This window comes from Limulus polyphemus, unplaced genomic scaffold (assembly GCF_000517525.1).
Source record: "Limulus polyphemus unplaced genomic scaffold, Limulus_polyphemus-2.1.2 Scaffold246, whole genome shotgun sequence".
Classification (NCBI taxonomy): Eukaryota; Metazoa; Arthropoda; class Merostomata; order Xiphosura; family Limulidae; genus Limulus; species Limulus polyphemus.
Window position 1 is genome coordinate 755407 of NW_013665856.1, and position 16143 is coordinate 771549.

The following is a 16143-nucleotide window of genomic DNA, read 5'->3' on the forward strand; positions in this document are numbered from 1 at the left end:
CATGAAAAAATATGTAAACATCTAAGGAATGTGGGAAAAATCCAAAAGAAAAAGTGTTTTGGTGCCTCCCGAACTCTCTGATGATCTTCATTTCCAACGTGTAAATGCTGCTTCATCTCTTCTGGCAGGTAATGCACATGAACCATTTTTGGACAGAATTGTCACCAGTGATGAAAAATGGATTCTCTATGTGAATATTAAATGCCAAAAACAATGACTAAGTCCTAAACAAAAACCTTTTCCCACCCCAAAACCTGGACTCCATCCAGAAAGTAACGCTTTGCATTTGGTGGGACATCAAAGGAGTAATTCATTTCGAACTCCTCAATCTACAGCGAATTGTCAATGCAGAGATCTATAGTCAGCAACTGGAACGTTTAAATCAAGCCCTTCATCAGAAATGCCCTTCACTCATCAATCAGAAAAGTGTTCTTCTCCACGACAATGCATGTCCACATGTGGCACGTTTGATACAACACAAGATTATGGAGTTGGTTGGGAAGCTCTCCCCCACCCACCATATTCTCCAGATATGGCACCATCAGATTACCATATTTTTTGTTCGCTGCAACACCATCTTAATTGGAAAACATATGCAAATGTGGAAGGTGTTAAAGAGAACATCAACATGTTTTTTGCTTCAAAGCCAAGTGATTTCTTTAATCAGGCCATTAACAACCGGATTGTAAGATGGAAAAGCATCATCAATAAGAATGGATACTATTTCTTTTGATAAATAAGTTGTTCGGGTTTTTTTCATGTAAAAAAAGCGACATTAATTTCTTGAGGACCTAATATCTCTTTATAGCCCTTCCCAGTAAAAATGGATCTGCATCAGGAACTTAGAGTTAATCAAGTTATATGTCTTCTTGTGATTGTATGATGTTACTTGTCAGTCATTTAGTAGAATGCATATGGAACAACTCTGAATGTTATTTTATTCCCATATTTCTGTTGTACAACTTTTACAATTAATCAACTGTCAGAATATCTAGCCAACAAAAAATGAGTTCAGGTTAAGATAGTTGGATGTCAGTAAAATGAAATTTGTTTGGTTGTCCCATGTGATGATATCAAGCTACTGATGTGTAAAAATATAGAAAATGCTTGCATTGTTTTGGTGAGAGTAGGAAAGCATGAATTTGAAGTGAGAAAATGTTATGGCAAAAGTTGAAAGACATGATGAGGCTGGAGTCAGAGAAACTTACCAAGGTGTAAAAAATTGTTTTCAATGCTCATAGTTGGAAAAAAAAACCTTTTCACTTTTGCAAGTATTATAAACTAGAAATATATGAATTTCTTTTATATTAAGCTATTAATTTTTATTCTAATTTGTTGAAAGTGCCCACTTCTTCCCTTTGACTCTTGCTGGCCCTTACTTGTTCTCATGCCTGATCCTAGGGGTGTCTGTCCTGATCAGTTAATTCATCTGCATGTAAGGTGCAATTCAGGATGAAAGCTCTAAACCATTTTTCTAGTTGCTGACAATTTACAGTTGCTTATAAAAACATAAATATATTTTACAAACAACCCACAATAAACAACAAATATTGTTAAGGTAAATTGCACATTAATCTATGTGTAATAATTTCTCTAGTTACTGTATTTTAACAGCAACCTTTTTAAGTGTCCACATATTATTCATTGGAAAAACTGGATACTTCAAAATTTAATTATCTTATTTTAATACTTCCACTTACTAACAGTAGAAAGTGCTGATTCATTGAAGCTATTTCTGGTACATATAGATACATACTCAACTTTCTATTAGCATCACATATTTTATTATCTATTGTACACATGGCCTTTTAACATAAACGCCAGAGCTGTTGAATTAATGTAATATTAAAATGTCTTGTTGCATTTATGACAACTACTAATGTTATCTGATTGCCCATGGCTATTTGACCTTTTAGAACCTAATTAATGATGTGTGGACACCTTGTATTGTTTTTTGTAACTGAGTTTTAGTGTTTTAAATTATAAGCAGTTACATATAGGATCAGTTAAAGCTGTTATGAGTGGAAATGCTCTTATCTGAGTGTATTTCTGTTCTATAAGTACATGTCACAAAATAAACTCAGTTGTAGCTTGATACCCCTCTTCATAATAGTTTTGAAAAATTTTTTTTTATAAATAAATGATATTTTCCAATGATTTGAATGCAGTTACTAACACAAAGAAATCTTGGTCTGTTTATGTATAATTGATATGTTTGTTTTTATTTTTTATCATAATAGCATCATAGATGCTGTTTTGATTCTGAATTTTAGTATGTATTGCACTGATTGAATTATCATTTGGCACACCTTAACAAAGGAATCTGCATATTTTTTATGATGAAAAGCATTGGGTTCTACATGTAATATTTTTAAATAAACACTACTACTGGCTTTTTAACTTTTGTAGTGCATGAATTTCATATTGATCTTTATATCAGCAACTTAGTTGTAACTGTTGTGCAGCTGTATGCTTAATATAAACCTGACACTGAGAAAAGTCTGACAAACTATGTAAGTTATGAAGCAGTAAAACATGAGATTTACTATGTACACTTCCATCTATACATAAATAAACATGTCTGTATATACCTCAATATCTCCTACCAAGGACATTGTTATGCATCAAAACCAACTCATCACTGTTTTTGTGCATAAAAAATAAATGGAAAAAATTTTCCAGAATGATCGGGAAAGGGAACGGGACCATTCAGATCATGTAACTTCCTCTTCTGGTGAAGGTGCTAGTCGACCCCTTATGCAGCGTGCAGAGTCCACACAGAGTTCGCAAGGGAACATCAGTGGACGATCAAGTGGGGTACTTCCTGATCTTCTTCCTCAAAACACATCCACTCCTTTACAACAGTCATCACCTCAGCAGAGACAGCAAGACAAAAGTACTTCAGATGAGGTAAGTTAGGAAGTTATAATTGTGAAAGGTGCAGTTTTTTTTATTGTAGACCAAAATCATTGCAATTGAAAGTTTGTAGCTTCTCCTAAGTTGGTATTTTGTTGACAAACCAATAAAAGGTATAAGGAGAAAAAGAATATTGGGTCCTTTTTAATATTTTAATTGTGATCTGTACTTTGTAAATTTATATGATAAAATAAGAAAACAATCAAAAAAGAAAGGCTTGCCTTGACTTATCAACATATCTTTTGTTTTTATTTGTTCTTATGTGCATCGTGGTAAATCCATACCCATATTTTTGTTAATAGAATTAACTCAAAACTGTTGATGTGGATTTATAATTGAATTATAATAGCATTAAAATTAATTTTAAGACATATTTATAGAATGTGTCAGGGAAGGAAATGAAACTTAATTTCTAATAATTTCAGTTCAAAAACGTATTAATTTGCCAGTCAGAGAATAAACTAATTGTACATGTATAATTACTATTAACATAATAATAGGGATTTAACAGCTTTTAGATAACACCTGGTATGTTGTATATCTACTGAGAGAAACAGTATATATTATCTCTGACATTTTATACAATATTATTTATAACCAATAGAAAGCCAAAGGTTTAATCCATAAAGCAGTGTATCATATTATGTTATTTTCTGTGCAGGGAATTCTTTATTTTGCCTCCAGTTTGAAAATTTCTCTCACAGTATTCACATCAATAAGCTTAGTTAAATTTTTAAAGGCTTGTTTTGCATAGTTAGAATGTCATATATATTATGACAGTTATAGAACATTGCTTTATGCATGCTATTAGTATATAATAGTAGGCTTAACTTTCATTGACAGTGGACAACAAAAACATAAAAGGACCCATTTTAAGTACTATATTTCTTGTTTTTCTTGTATATTATTTATTTATTATTATAAAAGTAACTAAAACTTATTAGGTTAGTAGGGAAAATAATGATAATTTTTCATAAAGTATGTTCATGAGCAGCACATGAGTTACGTAATTCAATACTGTAACTTGAACTATGTGTTCTCGAGTGATTTATAACTTGTGTGGTGTGATTATTAGTTACACATGGTTCAAAGGGTAATAGAATAATAAAATTTAAGTATAAACATGTGTATGCTGTTATGAGCATTATGCCATTTGAGATAAACAACTGTAGTTTACTGTTACAATTTTCTATCATTTTAGTAAGAAAAAAAATAATTTAGATTTATTTCTTCTTGTTATTATGGTGGTTACAAGGTCAGTCAAATTGACCAAATTCATGTAGAGTTAGGGTAGAGAAAATAACAGGTAAAATATTGTTTGACTGATAAAAGTGTTTTATATTTATTTAGAAAGCTTTAGAGATCATACAAAGGAAACTTGACAATTTTCAGGTGAATAAAAGTATTTTTAATCATAACATGAAAATCACTTTGCACTCAGAGCAGTCAACACTCTTGACTTCATATATTCATGGACAAATTTTTTGTAAAATTATTTTATTAAAAATTGTGATTTTTTTGTGTGCAAAAGGCTTGTAATGTTTTCTAAAAACGTGCCAAGTTTTGTGAAGATACATAATAAAACATTAAAAGTTACAGCATGGAAACTTTGGGGTCACAAATTCAGTATAATAGCCTTTAGCAAGAGGGGTAAAAGACATGTGCATCAAATTAATGATTTAATGTTTTATTAAAGTGAGCAAAAAAAATGATTATCTACATATAGAAAGAAAATTTTGCATTATCAGAATAAGTTAGTTTTATTACATGTAAGTAAACTCTTTATATAGGGCATTGCAGAAACATTTTTGTGTAAGTTGTAATTACCTTTATGGTACAATTCAAATTCTAAGAATACTACATAAATTCCACTATTTTTTGTTGTTGACTGAAAAAACTAATTTTCTTTTGTTATTTAATAAACAGTTCCTCTCACAAAAGTGGAGTTTCTTCTTTAATTTTTTTAAACACTAAGAATGTTATAACATCAGGATCTTTCATTTTTATTTCTGAAACCAAACTGCGGCACCTTTCCTTCATTTTTGTAGTACTTCAATTTGGAAATTTGTTAGGTTTTTATTGCCACTTCTGAGTATTATGTTCATATTGATGCCTTAGAGGTTTCTAAAAATTCTGTTTTTAATGCTGACTTGATGGACATGTGCTATTATGTTCACAGAATTATGAACAGATAAATTCAGCATTTTTGCTATTTCTGATTGCTAAGCATTGTTAAGCAATACATTTGTTCAAATTTCCTTTAAGAATTCAAGAGTTAGCAATTCATATTTTCCCCTTTTATAATTCCAGATTTTTATGAATCAAGCATGCTTGTAGAATAGTCTTGACAAGAATATTTGGTCTCTTCCCCCATCTCAAGTTAACTAATTTAGAATGAAATATTCTGAACTGGCATGCGTAAAACCAAAAACACTATATACAAAACAAATAGAGAGAATAAATTGTTAGTAATGTTAATTATGAAGTTTCAAGAGTACTAAAAGAACTACATTTTGATGTTCAATATTAACTGAATCAATGCTTTTGAGTTAATGTTGGAATAATCAACCACGGAAGAAAAATAAACACAAGTTTTGTCTATTAATTAGATTTTTTTTATCAATTACCGGAAATGTTGGAATTTGAAGCAAAAAATGCTACTGTAATTCAGGTAGATTATTCTCAAGATAGAATCTGAAAGGGAGGAAGATGATACCAACTGCTGTGGTGTCAAAACATGGAATATTTTAAGAAATATCCATTTAATTTACAAAAATACAAAATATTTGGTCATAACTTTACTGCCATTGATGACTTAAGTTAATCTTGTAATATTTAAAATATCAATTTCATTGTTATTGTTAATATTTAGTTATTTTGTCTAAGAGTTTTTCCTTGAATTGTTAGCAATTTCGTCTTCACATGTCTGTAAAAAATAATACAAAGATTTGTACTGTTTGATTTTTAGTTGTATTCAGAACTGTTAAGAACTAATTTGTACAGACTTTGTTAAACAAGCTGCTTGTGTTTGTATATTTTTTCAATAATATATATGTTTCTTTTGGTTTATGAGGTAATGTTTAAAATTTTATGTTTCCAGTACCGGCAGGCAGTCAGCAAAACTCCTCCTCATTTACAACAAAAACAACGTTCCTTCTTGACTTTTGGGTTTGGAGCAGGAGGGTCAGGCTCATCTCCTTCTCCTCGTCGTGAATCACACATCAATGTTAATGTAGCACCTAGTACACATGAGTCCTCCACTGAAACCCCTGAAATTCGCAAATACAAAAAGAGATTTAATTCTGAAATACTTTGTGCTGCTCTCTGGGGTAAGATATGTTCTTATTATTGGATATTTGGATTTAATTATACTCAACAGGATGTTGAATTACAATTAATAGTATTACATCTTGACACCTTTTTTTCCCCCTCAAGTGTAAAATCTGCAAATAACCACCATACCAACTAGCAAGAAATTAAAAATTACTGTTATACACTTTATGATGTTTGATGATATGTTTTATCAGCTACTTAGATAAAAGTGTATTATTCCGTAATTAATTTTGTTACTTTTGTAGGTGTCAACCTGTTGATAGGAACGGAACATGGCTTAATGCTACTGGACCGTAGTGGGCAAGGAAAAGTGTACAACCTAATCACTAGGAGAAAGTTTCATCAAATGGAAGTCTCTGAAGGCCAAAACATTTTAGTAACCATTTCTGGAAGGAAATCTCGTGTTCGTGTTTACTATCTATCTTGGCTCAAGAGCAAGATTCTTCGGACAGATGGAGTAAGTTAGGTTTCTTTTTATTACTAATAACTGCTTGTTTCTAATAAGAAAAATTAAAACAAAAAACATTTTTACATTTCTAGAGTTTTTCATAAGTTCAATAAGTTATTTACTATGCTTCTTCTTTTTTTTCTTTCTTAACTTCTAGTGGCAGATATAGGCTAGTAACAAAAGAAAATCTACCTAAATCACAAAATGTTTTTATTTAATTTTTTTCTTTCTTGAAAAAAAAAAGTATAATAATAAGTTTATGAAATAAAATTATTTTAAGGCCTTTATTAACTTATGACAAATATATTCATTAATGCTTCTCCAAAATAGTAAAAATAATAGAATTTTATGGACTGTTTATTGTTTCTTTTTGAGGTATTGGTTAGACACACAGAATCATATGAATGAATGAAACTAGTCGTTATCTTTCTTTAATCAGAGTTTGTGTAATGTGCAACAAACATATAAAAGAAAAATAATGTTATAGTCATTTGACATCTATATTGATGAGTGTCATATAAAGTTATTAGATGTTGAAGTGTACAGTTATTGAATATGCTGATGTTTTTTGTATATATTTTTTTAGTATTGTACCAATTTTAATTCAGTTATTGTCTAAAAAGAAATAGGAATATTTACAATTTATATGCTTTCTACCCATTGCAAAGACTTACATCGTAGAATGAAATTTTATAAAACTGGTTCAAATTTTAAACTTTATTTCTAAAAATTATTTCTCAAAATCCATAGATTTCATTAACGGCAAGTTTTTCATCATATATATCCAACATTCATAAGCTTTAAAACTGTAAATATTAAAAGTGAAATATTAATCTAGTAATAGATAGTTCTTGATTAAGTTAGCAAATTCCATCAAAGTTTCACCTTTTTTCCTTTTGCATTACATAAGATTGAATTGTATTTCTGTTAAAAACATTAGCTAATTGACTAAACAATAGACCCATTGTAATAAAAATATTAACAGATTTCTTAGTTTTGCATAACTTGATATTTTAAGATATCAATAATGACAGTTGAGTCTGATTTTATATTTAGATATAAAAGTCTAACAATTTAAATTTTGTATAGAATTTTGTATATTTTTATTCCTTTTTTTATTGTTTTAGTGAGTTTACTTTTCCTCAAGTAACATAAAACTGCTTTTCAGTAACATGTTATGATTAGAGCCACTGGCAGTATAATTTCTTTTCAGGCACATTGTGCTACTATATTAAGAGTTAAAAACACAAAATCCAACATTTTTTGACACAATGAAAGGTAACATATTTATTACTTATAGGCAACTAGTTTTGGTAACGCAGTTACCGTCATCAGGGCTAATGTCTACAGTGTTAGCTTAAAATGTATTCAGCTACAAACTGTTAGTGGGTGAGTTCATTTTCAAAAACAAGTGGTGGAAAGTAATGTTTAAATTAAGTTTGAGAGATTATTTAGTTGTGTTATTGTAAAGTGCTGTATTGAGTACTGGTTTTAATTTTTTGTACTGCAGCAGTTAGAAAGAAGAAATGGGTGGATAAATGTAGGAGATCTCCAGGGTGCTGTTCATTTCAAAATTGGTGAGTGTGATTTAACAAATTTCCAAATTTCTTAGAAAATAATGCGTTTAGTACTAGTTCGTGTTTCTCTCTCTCTCTTCCTTAACACTTTCTAAAACCATTTTAATTTTATGTCAAGAAAAAGAAAATTATTTTGTAATTGTAAAATCCATTTTACATGTTTTTAACAATTTTCGTCATGATAAATAAAGATGATTTAAAGTAAAAAAAATATATACCTAACTTGAAGAATGAAATATTTTGCAGAGGGTTTTTCAGAATCTGTGGTAACATGGGGTAATCCCTGTGGTCCTTGATTAGACTCATTAAAATTCTTGGTGTTTGATTTGCAAGTACAGATGATACCTAAAATTGACCCCTTTTGTGAGATTTACATTGCAAGAGTTTCTGGCACAAAGTTCACCTATTATGTGTTACATATATGCATATAAGATACAAAATTGTAGTGTTTCAGAGAAAATGATAACTGAATCATATTGCTAAAGTAGCAGAAGACTTGATTTTAGTAAGCTACTGTTCAATCACCTATTAGTCTCATACTGTATGTAGTGAAGACAATTTAACAGCTTGTCCCAAGAATACAATGGCCCATTGTAGCAAATGTAGAAATTGGAACTAAAAACAGGATAATTTACATAGATTTAAGTCTACAAAAGTGATGAAAGCTGTGTTTATGATCTCCCAAAACATGTAACCAAACCCAAGACTGCCTACTGAAAGTTGTATGAGCAGTATCTGGCATGTGACAAACACATTGGATTGAATGAACCTACTAGTAATACAACATCTTAATATACACCATATGGTACAAAGTATGCCTAATGGATTTATGGTGGATGCAGTTTAAACATATAAAAACTCAAGAAAAAATCAAGGTGAATCATGCATGTTATCCTGACACCACTGTACCATGAGGAAATACCATATTTGTATATGTATAGATGTGAATAACATATAGTTCCATCAAGACAAAGCATCCAGCCACTTGACCAAACCAACATGGCTGTTCCTTCACAAGATACATGTAGAAACAAGACTTCATTCTATACCAATGCATCTTCTCTGAACATCTGGACTTTTGGGTTAAACAAATGGAAGCCTCTATAGTCAAAATTGTGCTGGAAAAGAACAGTCTGTAACCATAGTCACCACACAGAAAACCATTAGTGATAAAAGAAAATGCTGTGGAGTCTTGGCATTCATCCTTGTTTGAACATCTCTATTTAAACTAGAAATATTAAGAGAAGACTGCTAATAATTTTTGTCGTATTTTTTTAACTCACTCATATTTTTCCTCTGAAAATCTTACTTCATTCCATGTATACGTGTATTTTTCAACTTAAGTACGTGTAGTCCCATTTCTTGAATAATAATTAAGATTTCTAAATGCTTAAACTTAAATGTCAAACAGCAAGAATCCTTTAGAACCTTGGTTTAACAAAATACTACAACTCATTTTGTCGATTTGTCAAGAAAAACTACTATGCTAATAAAAATAATAAACGATTAAAATGTAACCGTGTTTATGTGAAACTTAATGATTTGATCTTTTACATTAAGTATTTCACTTTTGGATGCATATACAATGTACTGTCTGTCTTCAGTAAAATATTAGCTAAGTATAGTGATGGGCCATTTTGAAAATTGTTCCTGTGATATTATTGTCATTTAATTATGATTACCGTATTTATCTCAATAACTTAGAACTTGCGAAAAAGGAGGAGGTGGGATCCAGTAACGTGATTGACTACACTTCTCTATGTGTAAAACTGCCAGTTTTAAACTTTTTTTGTAAAATGAAATCTAAGATTTTGGTGCAATTAGATGTTTTAATTTAATTGATTTCATAGTTTTATTGTAAACAATAGTGAAACAACAGCATGAAACCCAAAGAAATAACCTTAAATGTCCATCAGCCATTTCTGTAGGTTTTACGTGTGAGCGTAGGATGACATGGATGATAATGCATTGTTGTTGTTATATTACTTTTAAAGAAAGGGAAAAAATTTGCTTGTTATGAAATCATACTATTGTTGAATTTATAGAGTACTAGGGTCAAATGAAAAATACTAAAGAACAACCAAAACATTGAAACTTAGTTGAACATAATCATTAATAGTTTGGGGAAATATCTATAATGCTATGAAAAGAGGAGTATTGTAATGTAAAGGAAAGAATTGATGTTACCATGACGTTGTTTCCATATTAAACTTTTCAGCTATAATTAATGCCGTGTTGTGTCTCATCTAAATCCCAAAAATAATTTTCATGTTTTTTATGCAGGTTATGCATGTTGTGAAAGTTTGATAGACAATTTGCAACATATTTCAGGAAACTAACATATATTTAAATCCTGTAGTTTGATACCAAAATCCTCCACCCTGCTCTAATATATTAAATCCACCTTTGTTTCCCCTTTTTTGTGCTGCTCAAGTGGTGTGGTCTATCCCTCATCACAGCTTTAAGGACTGGGAAAATACATTTCGTATTTGGAGTAACAATGGTAAAAATCCATGATTTTCTTAAGAGAAATGATATCTTTATAATTTGCATAAAATTATTCATTCTGCATGGTCTGTTGTGACTCTGTTTTAATATCTTTATTTCACACTAAAAGCATGTCTCCTTTTTTTTCTAACACGTTTTTGTATTTTGTTCCGCTTTTTTGAAACTTTTTCTCAAGTATATCTTAATAGCAAAGAGAATTTTAAGTTTCAAGTTTTCATATCAGAAACTTTATTTTATGAAAATGTACAGGTTGTGTTAGTGAAGGTTAAAAACTATATTGATTAAGAAAAAATTATTATTGGGGAAATTAGATAAGAAAACTAGTTGTGTATATCATTTTTATTGGTTTAAAATAGTATTTTATTTTATGAAAAGGTGGCAGCACTAGTATATATTGTTTACTCTGTGCTTTTGATATGACATATTTAAAGATGCTGACTGTGACTTTATAAAGAGTTTGCACTGTTTCTCTCTTTTTAATGTTTTAAGAATGTTTTTTGTTTAATTTATAGATAAAATGCCACTGCATAGTTTTTGTTGTTTTTTTTCATTATTGACACTGTATATAATTGTTTTTGTTTATATTTGAACTCTTTAACCTAGAACAAAAAGAAAAGTTGCTTAATATATGTTTAAACCTGTTTAATTTTTTCATTTTTATGTGAAAATCAGGATTTTGGTTTTATTACCAAAGTTAATGGTTTTGTAATTGATGTTATACTGATACAAATATTCTTTTATACAATGAACTTGAGATACTGATATATAGCCTTAAACAAAGTTAAATCTTTTTTTCTTCGTATATAAAATGCATACTTAGACAGTTTCTTTGCTGAGTTAGTGTTATAGTGGTTAATTCCCAAGTTTTTGTGAGTACTTAAAACATTTACCAGCCAACACTGAAGTAACTTACTCTTTCCAGTTGCCAAGTTATCTTTCATTTATTAAATTAAAGTTACTTTGTTCCAGTTTAAAACATCTTCCTGATAATAATAAAAACTGTGAAACACATGATGGTACAATTTCTTTTCCATAGCGTAGGCTATATCCTAATTTTTAAGATATCTATCATAAGTTTATCTTAAAGAAGATTAAGAAATATGTCATATATCTCTGAAATCAAATTGAAAGGACAATAGAAAATTTATATATGGCTTACTAGTTTCAACATGGACTTCATCACATATTTAAGGTGGATAATGAAGTATTTATTAGTTACAGAAAAATCCTGGTAACCTTCCCAATTATTAATCTTTCTGCTAATTAGTTTCTTTTGTAAACTTAATGTAATATAGAATCTATTTCTTGACTTATTGAGTTTTGATAACAATTTTCATTTAAATAAGTACAGTTGATCCACACCACAGCTTTCTGAGTAGTTTTCATTAGAAAATAATTTGATTATTGTAATGTGACCATCGTTAGTTTTATAGAGTATACAAAGTCAGTACTGTAGGTTATATATATATACCCCTTTAAAATGCATGAAAGTCCTATGATAGGGTTTATAAAAGTCAGCAGAAACCACAGGTAGCCACTTTGAGCAATGGTGCGTTGAGGAAACAAGGTCATGGGCTTTTAAAGAGGAGTGTTTTTGAATTCAGGTTTTGTGGAATGAATGTCCAAGACCATTCAACTTTTTTGCCTATACACAAACCCATTGTGGTCAATATTCTAAAGAAGTGAAAGACAAGTGTATGAGCAAATCTGAAATATTTGTTTAGCTGCTCAAAATTAATCACTCCTTTGTATATGCAAGCTTTTAAACACATTTTAATACAAAAATAGTGGACTTTAATGACAGTTCACATTCTTTATGTATAAGAAGCTCTTTCTGCTGAATTTCTTGGATTGATTGCTGCTAATTTATTAGCTGTTAATTACAATTATGAATGCAAAGTATTTGTTGCTGTTGTGCGTTAAGCATCAAGAATCAGAGAAAAAAGAAAAACCATCATATGGAGTGATGTATCATGTTAGTTAATGCTTGGTTTGGATGAACAGGTCTGGGTTTATTGGGTTAAAAAACCTGGAAACTTCTTTGGCTGTTATTGGGATATTATAACCAAAACAATAGTTGGGAGAATATCAGTGTGTGGGTTTGTTTATAGCTAGTTTTAAATTGGTTTATTGGTAGCAATTAAGGGAGCCATGGATATCTTGTATTATTGTAATACATTGGATGATGAAATTTGTGAGGAAAGACCATAACTCTTTCAGTATGTTACTGTACGATGTAAAACTGAATATATTTTGTCCAACAGTGCTTTGAAACAAATAGCCTTGACTTGAATCCAGTTGAATCATTCTGGTATCTTGTGGAATGATGCTCAAGGGACAGAAAGGATGACACCCGAAAGCTCATTATACTTAGACAGTGGTGTAGTAAAGAGTTGCAAAGTGGGGGTGCATGGCTTGATATGCAGATTTTACAATGAGAGATTGAAAGTACTAGAAGTTGCTAAAGGCAGCTTCCATGCTGCCATAGGCAGCTCAGTCTGGGGGTATGCCCCCCAAATTAAAATAATAATATAACTTACAGTTGCTATACAAGTCAAACATGTAAAAGTGAGGGTGCTACAGCACCCTCAGTTCTGAAGCCTCTGTTAGAGCTGCTTTGAAAGATGGCACATGATGAATGAATTAGAACAAAGGATCACTGAAAAAAATCAAGTACAGTTTTTAACACCCAGAAACTCAAGAACTTTCAAATATTTGACTCTTCTTCTTCTCCTGATGAGGAATAGTCAACTATTAGAAAGTGCTTGAGTTTCTTGGTCTTTAGAACTGTACTTTGTAAGATGATTAGTGGTCTCTTTCACATCATATGTATCAATGACTGGTAGCAATTGTCAATAATAGAGCCAATATTGCAATTTACACCAAAGATTGACCTTCCATCTATTTATACAATGAAGCCCCTGCTACAGAAATAAATTAGATTTGGACATGTATTCATTAGTTTATCAAGATTGCAAGATCTGTTCTCATGCAGAAACCACTAATAATTTACCAAAACATTATTCAAAAGGCTACATTGGCTGTACCACCAGATGTCTGTTAATGTATTAGTGGACATTCAGCAGTTTTATATACATAGCTTAACACTTTACAGGAATATCACGACACTCTCATTTCAAAAGAAAACATTTCATTCTCAGCTGCTAGTGAAGACTTTGAATAAAGGAGTTATTTGCAATCAAGATAATATGCTCGGCTTTTAAGTGTAAATGAGCAGACTTTTTAAAGAGTGGATGTTAGTTTGTAGTATTTTATTTTCTTACCTTATATACCAAATTTTGGTATTAACTTATTGGTGTTAGATTTTCATCAATAAAGATTTGTCTGATCAAAGTGAGAATACATTTTTTATTATCAATTTTACATTGAGGCGAATCATTCTTACATCTCAGACAGACATAGTAGCTTAAAAAATATTCAGCCATGATTTGCAAAATTGTTAAAATTGATCTAGATAAAATAAAATAATTTCTAATATATGTATAATAGTGTGTTTATCAGATTATTCTAACACATGTAGCAAGTTTGTATTAAGATAAATGTGTTAAAATATACAGATAATAAATTTATTGTTTGTAAGTACATGATTCAAAATACTTTTCCTCTCAGCTCCCATATAATCTGATTTGTTGCTAACAAACCATTTCTGTGTTTGTAGTGAAATATGAACGAATCAAGTTTCTGGTCATAGCTCTACGAGAAAGTGTTGAAATTTATGCTTGGGCTCCTAAGCCTTACCACAAGTTCATGGCCTTCAAATCCTTTCCCGACCTGATTCACCGTCCTCTGCTAATAGACATGACAATCGAGGAAGGTGTGCGGCTGAAAGTCATTTATGGCTCAGCAGAAGGTTTCCATGCAGTGGATGTGGATTCGGGTGGGGTGTATGATGTCTACATTCCATCTCATGTAAGTACTAGGAGTGATATTTTCATAATAAACTAGAAAATGTAGTAGCTAGCTTGTTACAGATATTTAGTAGTTTTTGTCTTGTAGGGTTCAAAAACTGTAGTGGTAGGATAAGTAACAATTTAAACAATTTAGTAAAAGTTTATTCATTGCATATAATGACTTGAAATGCATAATATTACTGTGGCAGTTTATTCTTTCAAGAAATGTATATTTTCCCAGACTGGTTTCTGTTCCAGGGCTGAGCTGAATAATGTATTTTAGACTTGCTCCAAAATATTTTGTGTCCAGCAAGTTAAGAATATAGGTCTGAGTTCCTGGGCTGAGCTAAGTAATGTAGTTTAGGCCTACTCCGAAATATTTTGTTTGTCTAGAGAATTAAAAATAAAGTAAACAAATACATTTATTGCAACCTTTGTGACAAATAACAGTCATTTACAATATTAGCTGCTAAATGAAAGGCTTACCATTGGCACAGCAGCTTAATTACACTAATAGGATATATATATATATTTTGTAGATTTCTGACAAAAATTGAACACAGGTTAGATGCCAGTCAAAATCATTGTTTAAACCATGTAGGGATTTTTGAATTGACATGAAATGGCAGCTTTGATTGTCGAGTTTCTGTTTTGACAAACAGAATCATCATGTAGTTCAGTTTTTTTAAATATGTGTTTGACTGAAATGACGCTCCTGATTGCCATGTAGATTGATATATATAAATATTTGCAAGCTGGCAAAGCATTATTTTAAATAATTATATTTGTTATAAGACATTATGCTAGGCCAGTTATTTATTTTTTTAAATTTACATTATTAATCTAGTCCCTTAGGGATTTTCAAGAATTAGGAGAGTGTACAATAATAGTATTTCAATCACATGTTGTCAGCAATGGATACGAGGAACATAATGTGTGTATATTGTGCACTCTCCTAATTCTTGAAAATCCTTAAGAAATTAGATTAAGAATGTAGTGTTAAAATAAAAAAATATAACAGACCATGTGTAATGTCTTGTAACAAGTATAATTAATAATCATACTCTGGATGAATCTGAAGTTATGTTATACTAGGTATTTATCATGCTCTGGATGATTCTGTAAATATTAGAACTTTACCCCTGAACTTCAGTAAACGTACTGATGTATAAAAGTGATTGATCTGTTGTATATAGATCGTTACATTGTACACTTGAAACTTATTGTCTCATAAATTTCAGAGCCAGAGTCCCATTACACCCCAGATTATTGTGACACTTCCAAATTCCAAAGGAATGCAGTTGCTTCTGTGCTATGACAGTAAGTTTTACTATCTTCTATATTATGAAATTAATAAAAACATCTGTTGTTTTCCTTTCTTTAGAAAAACTTATTTATTTTTAACATAGATTAGAACAATAATACATATGGTACTCTGAGATATCCTCAC

General features: G+C 30.5%; 1 protein-coding gene across 5 annotated transcripts in view; it reads left to right on the forward strand.

The window, feature by feature from the left end:
- LOC106478754 (serine/threonine-protein kinase mig-15-like) overlaps positions 1-16143 on the forward strand; it is a 129280-nt gene that overhangs the window by 105423 nt on the left and 7714 nt on the right. For 2 of the 5 annotated variants that reach the window (XM_022382398.1, XM_022382402.1), the window contains 8 exons: positions 2683-2910; positions 4267-4308; positions 6017-6245; positions 6495-6706; positions 8208-8274; positions 10709-10777; positions 14462-14712; positions 15935-16013. In XM_022382398.1, coding sequence (XP_022238106.1) covers positions 2683-2910; positions 4267-4308; positions 6017-6245; positions 6495-6706; positions 8208-8274; positions 10709-10777; positions 14462-14712; positions 15935-16013 — 1177 coding nt within the window. The remainder of the gene's footprint in view (positions 1-2682; positions 2911-4266; positions 4309-6016; positions 6246-6494; positions 6707-8207; positions 8275-10708; positions 10778-14461; positions 14713-15934; positions 16014-16143) is intronic. The other 3 variants (XM_022382401.1, XM_022382399.1, XM_013939316.2) reach the window with 3 other exon arrangements.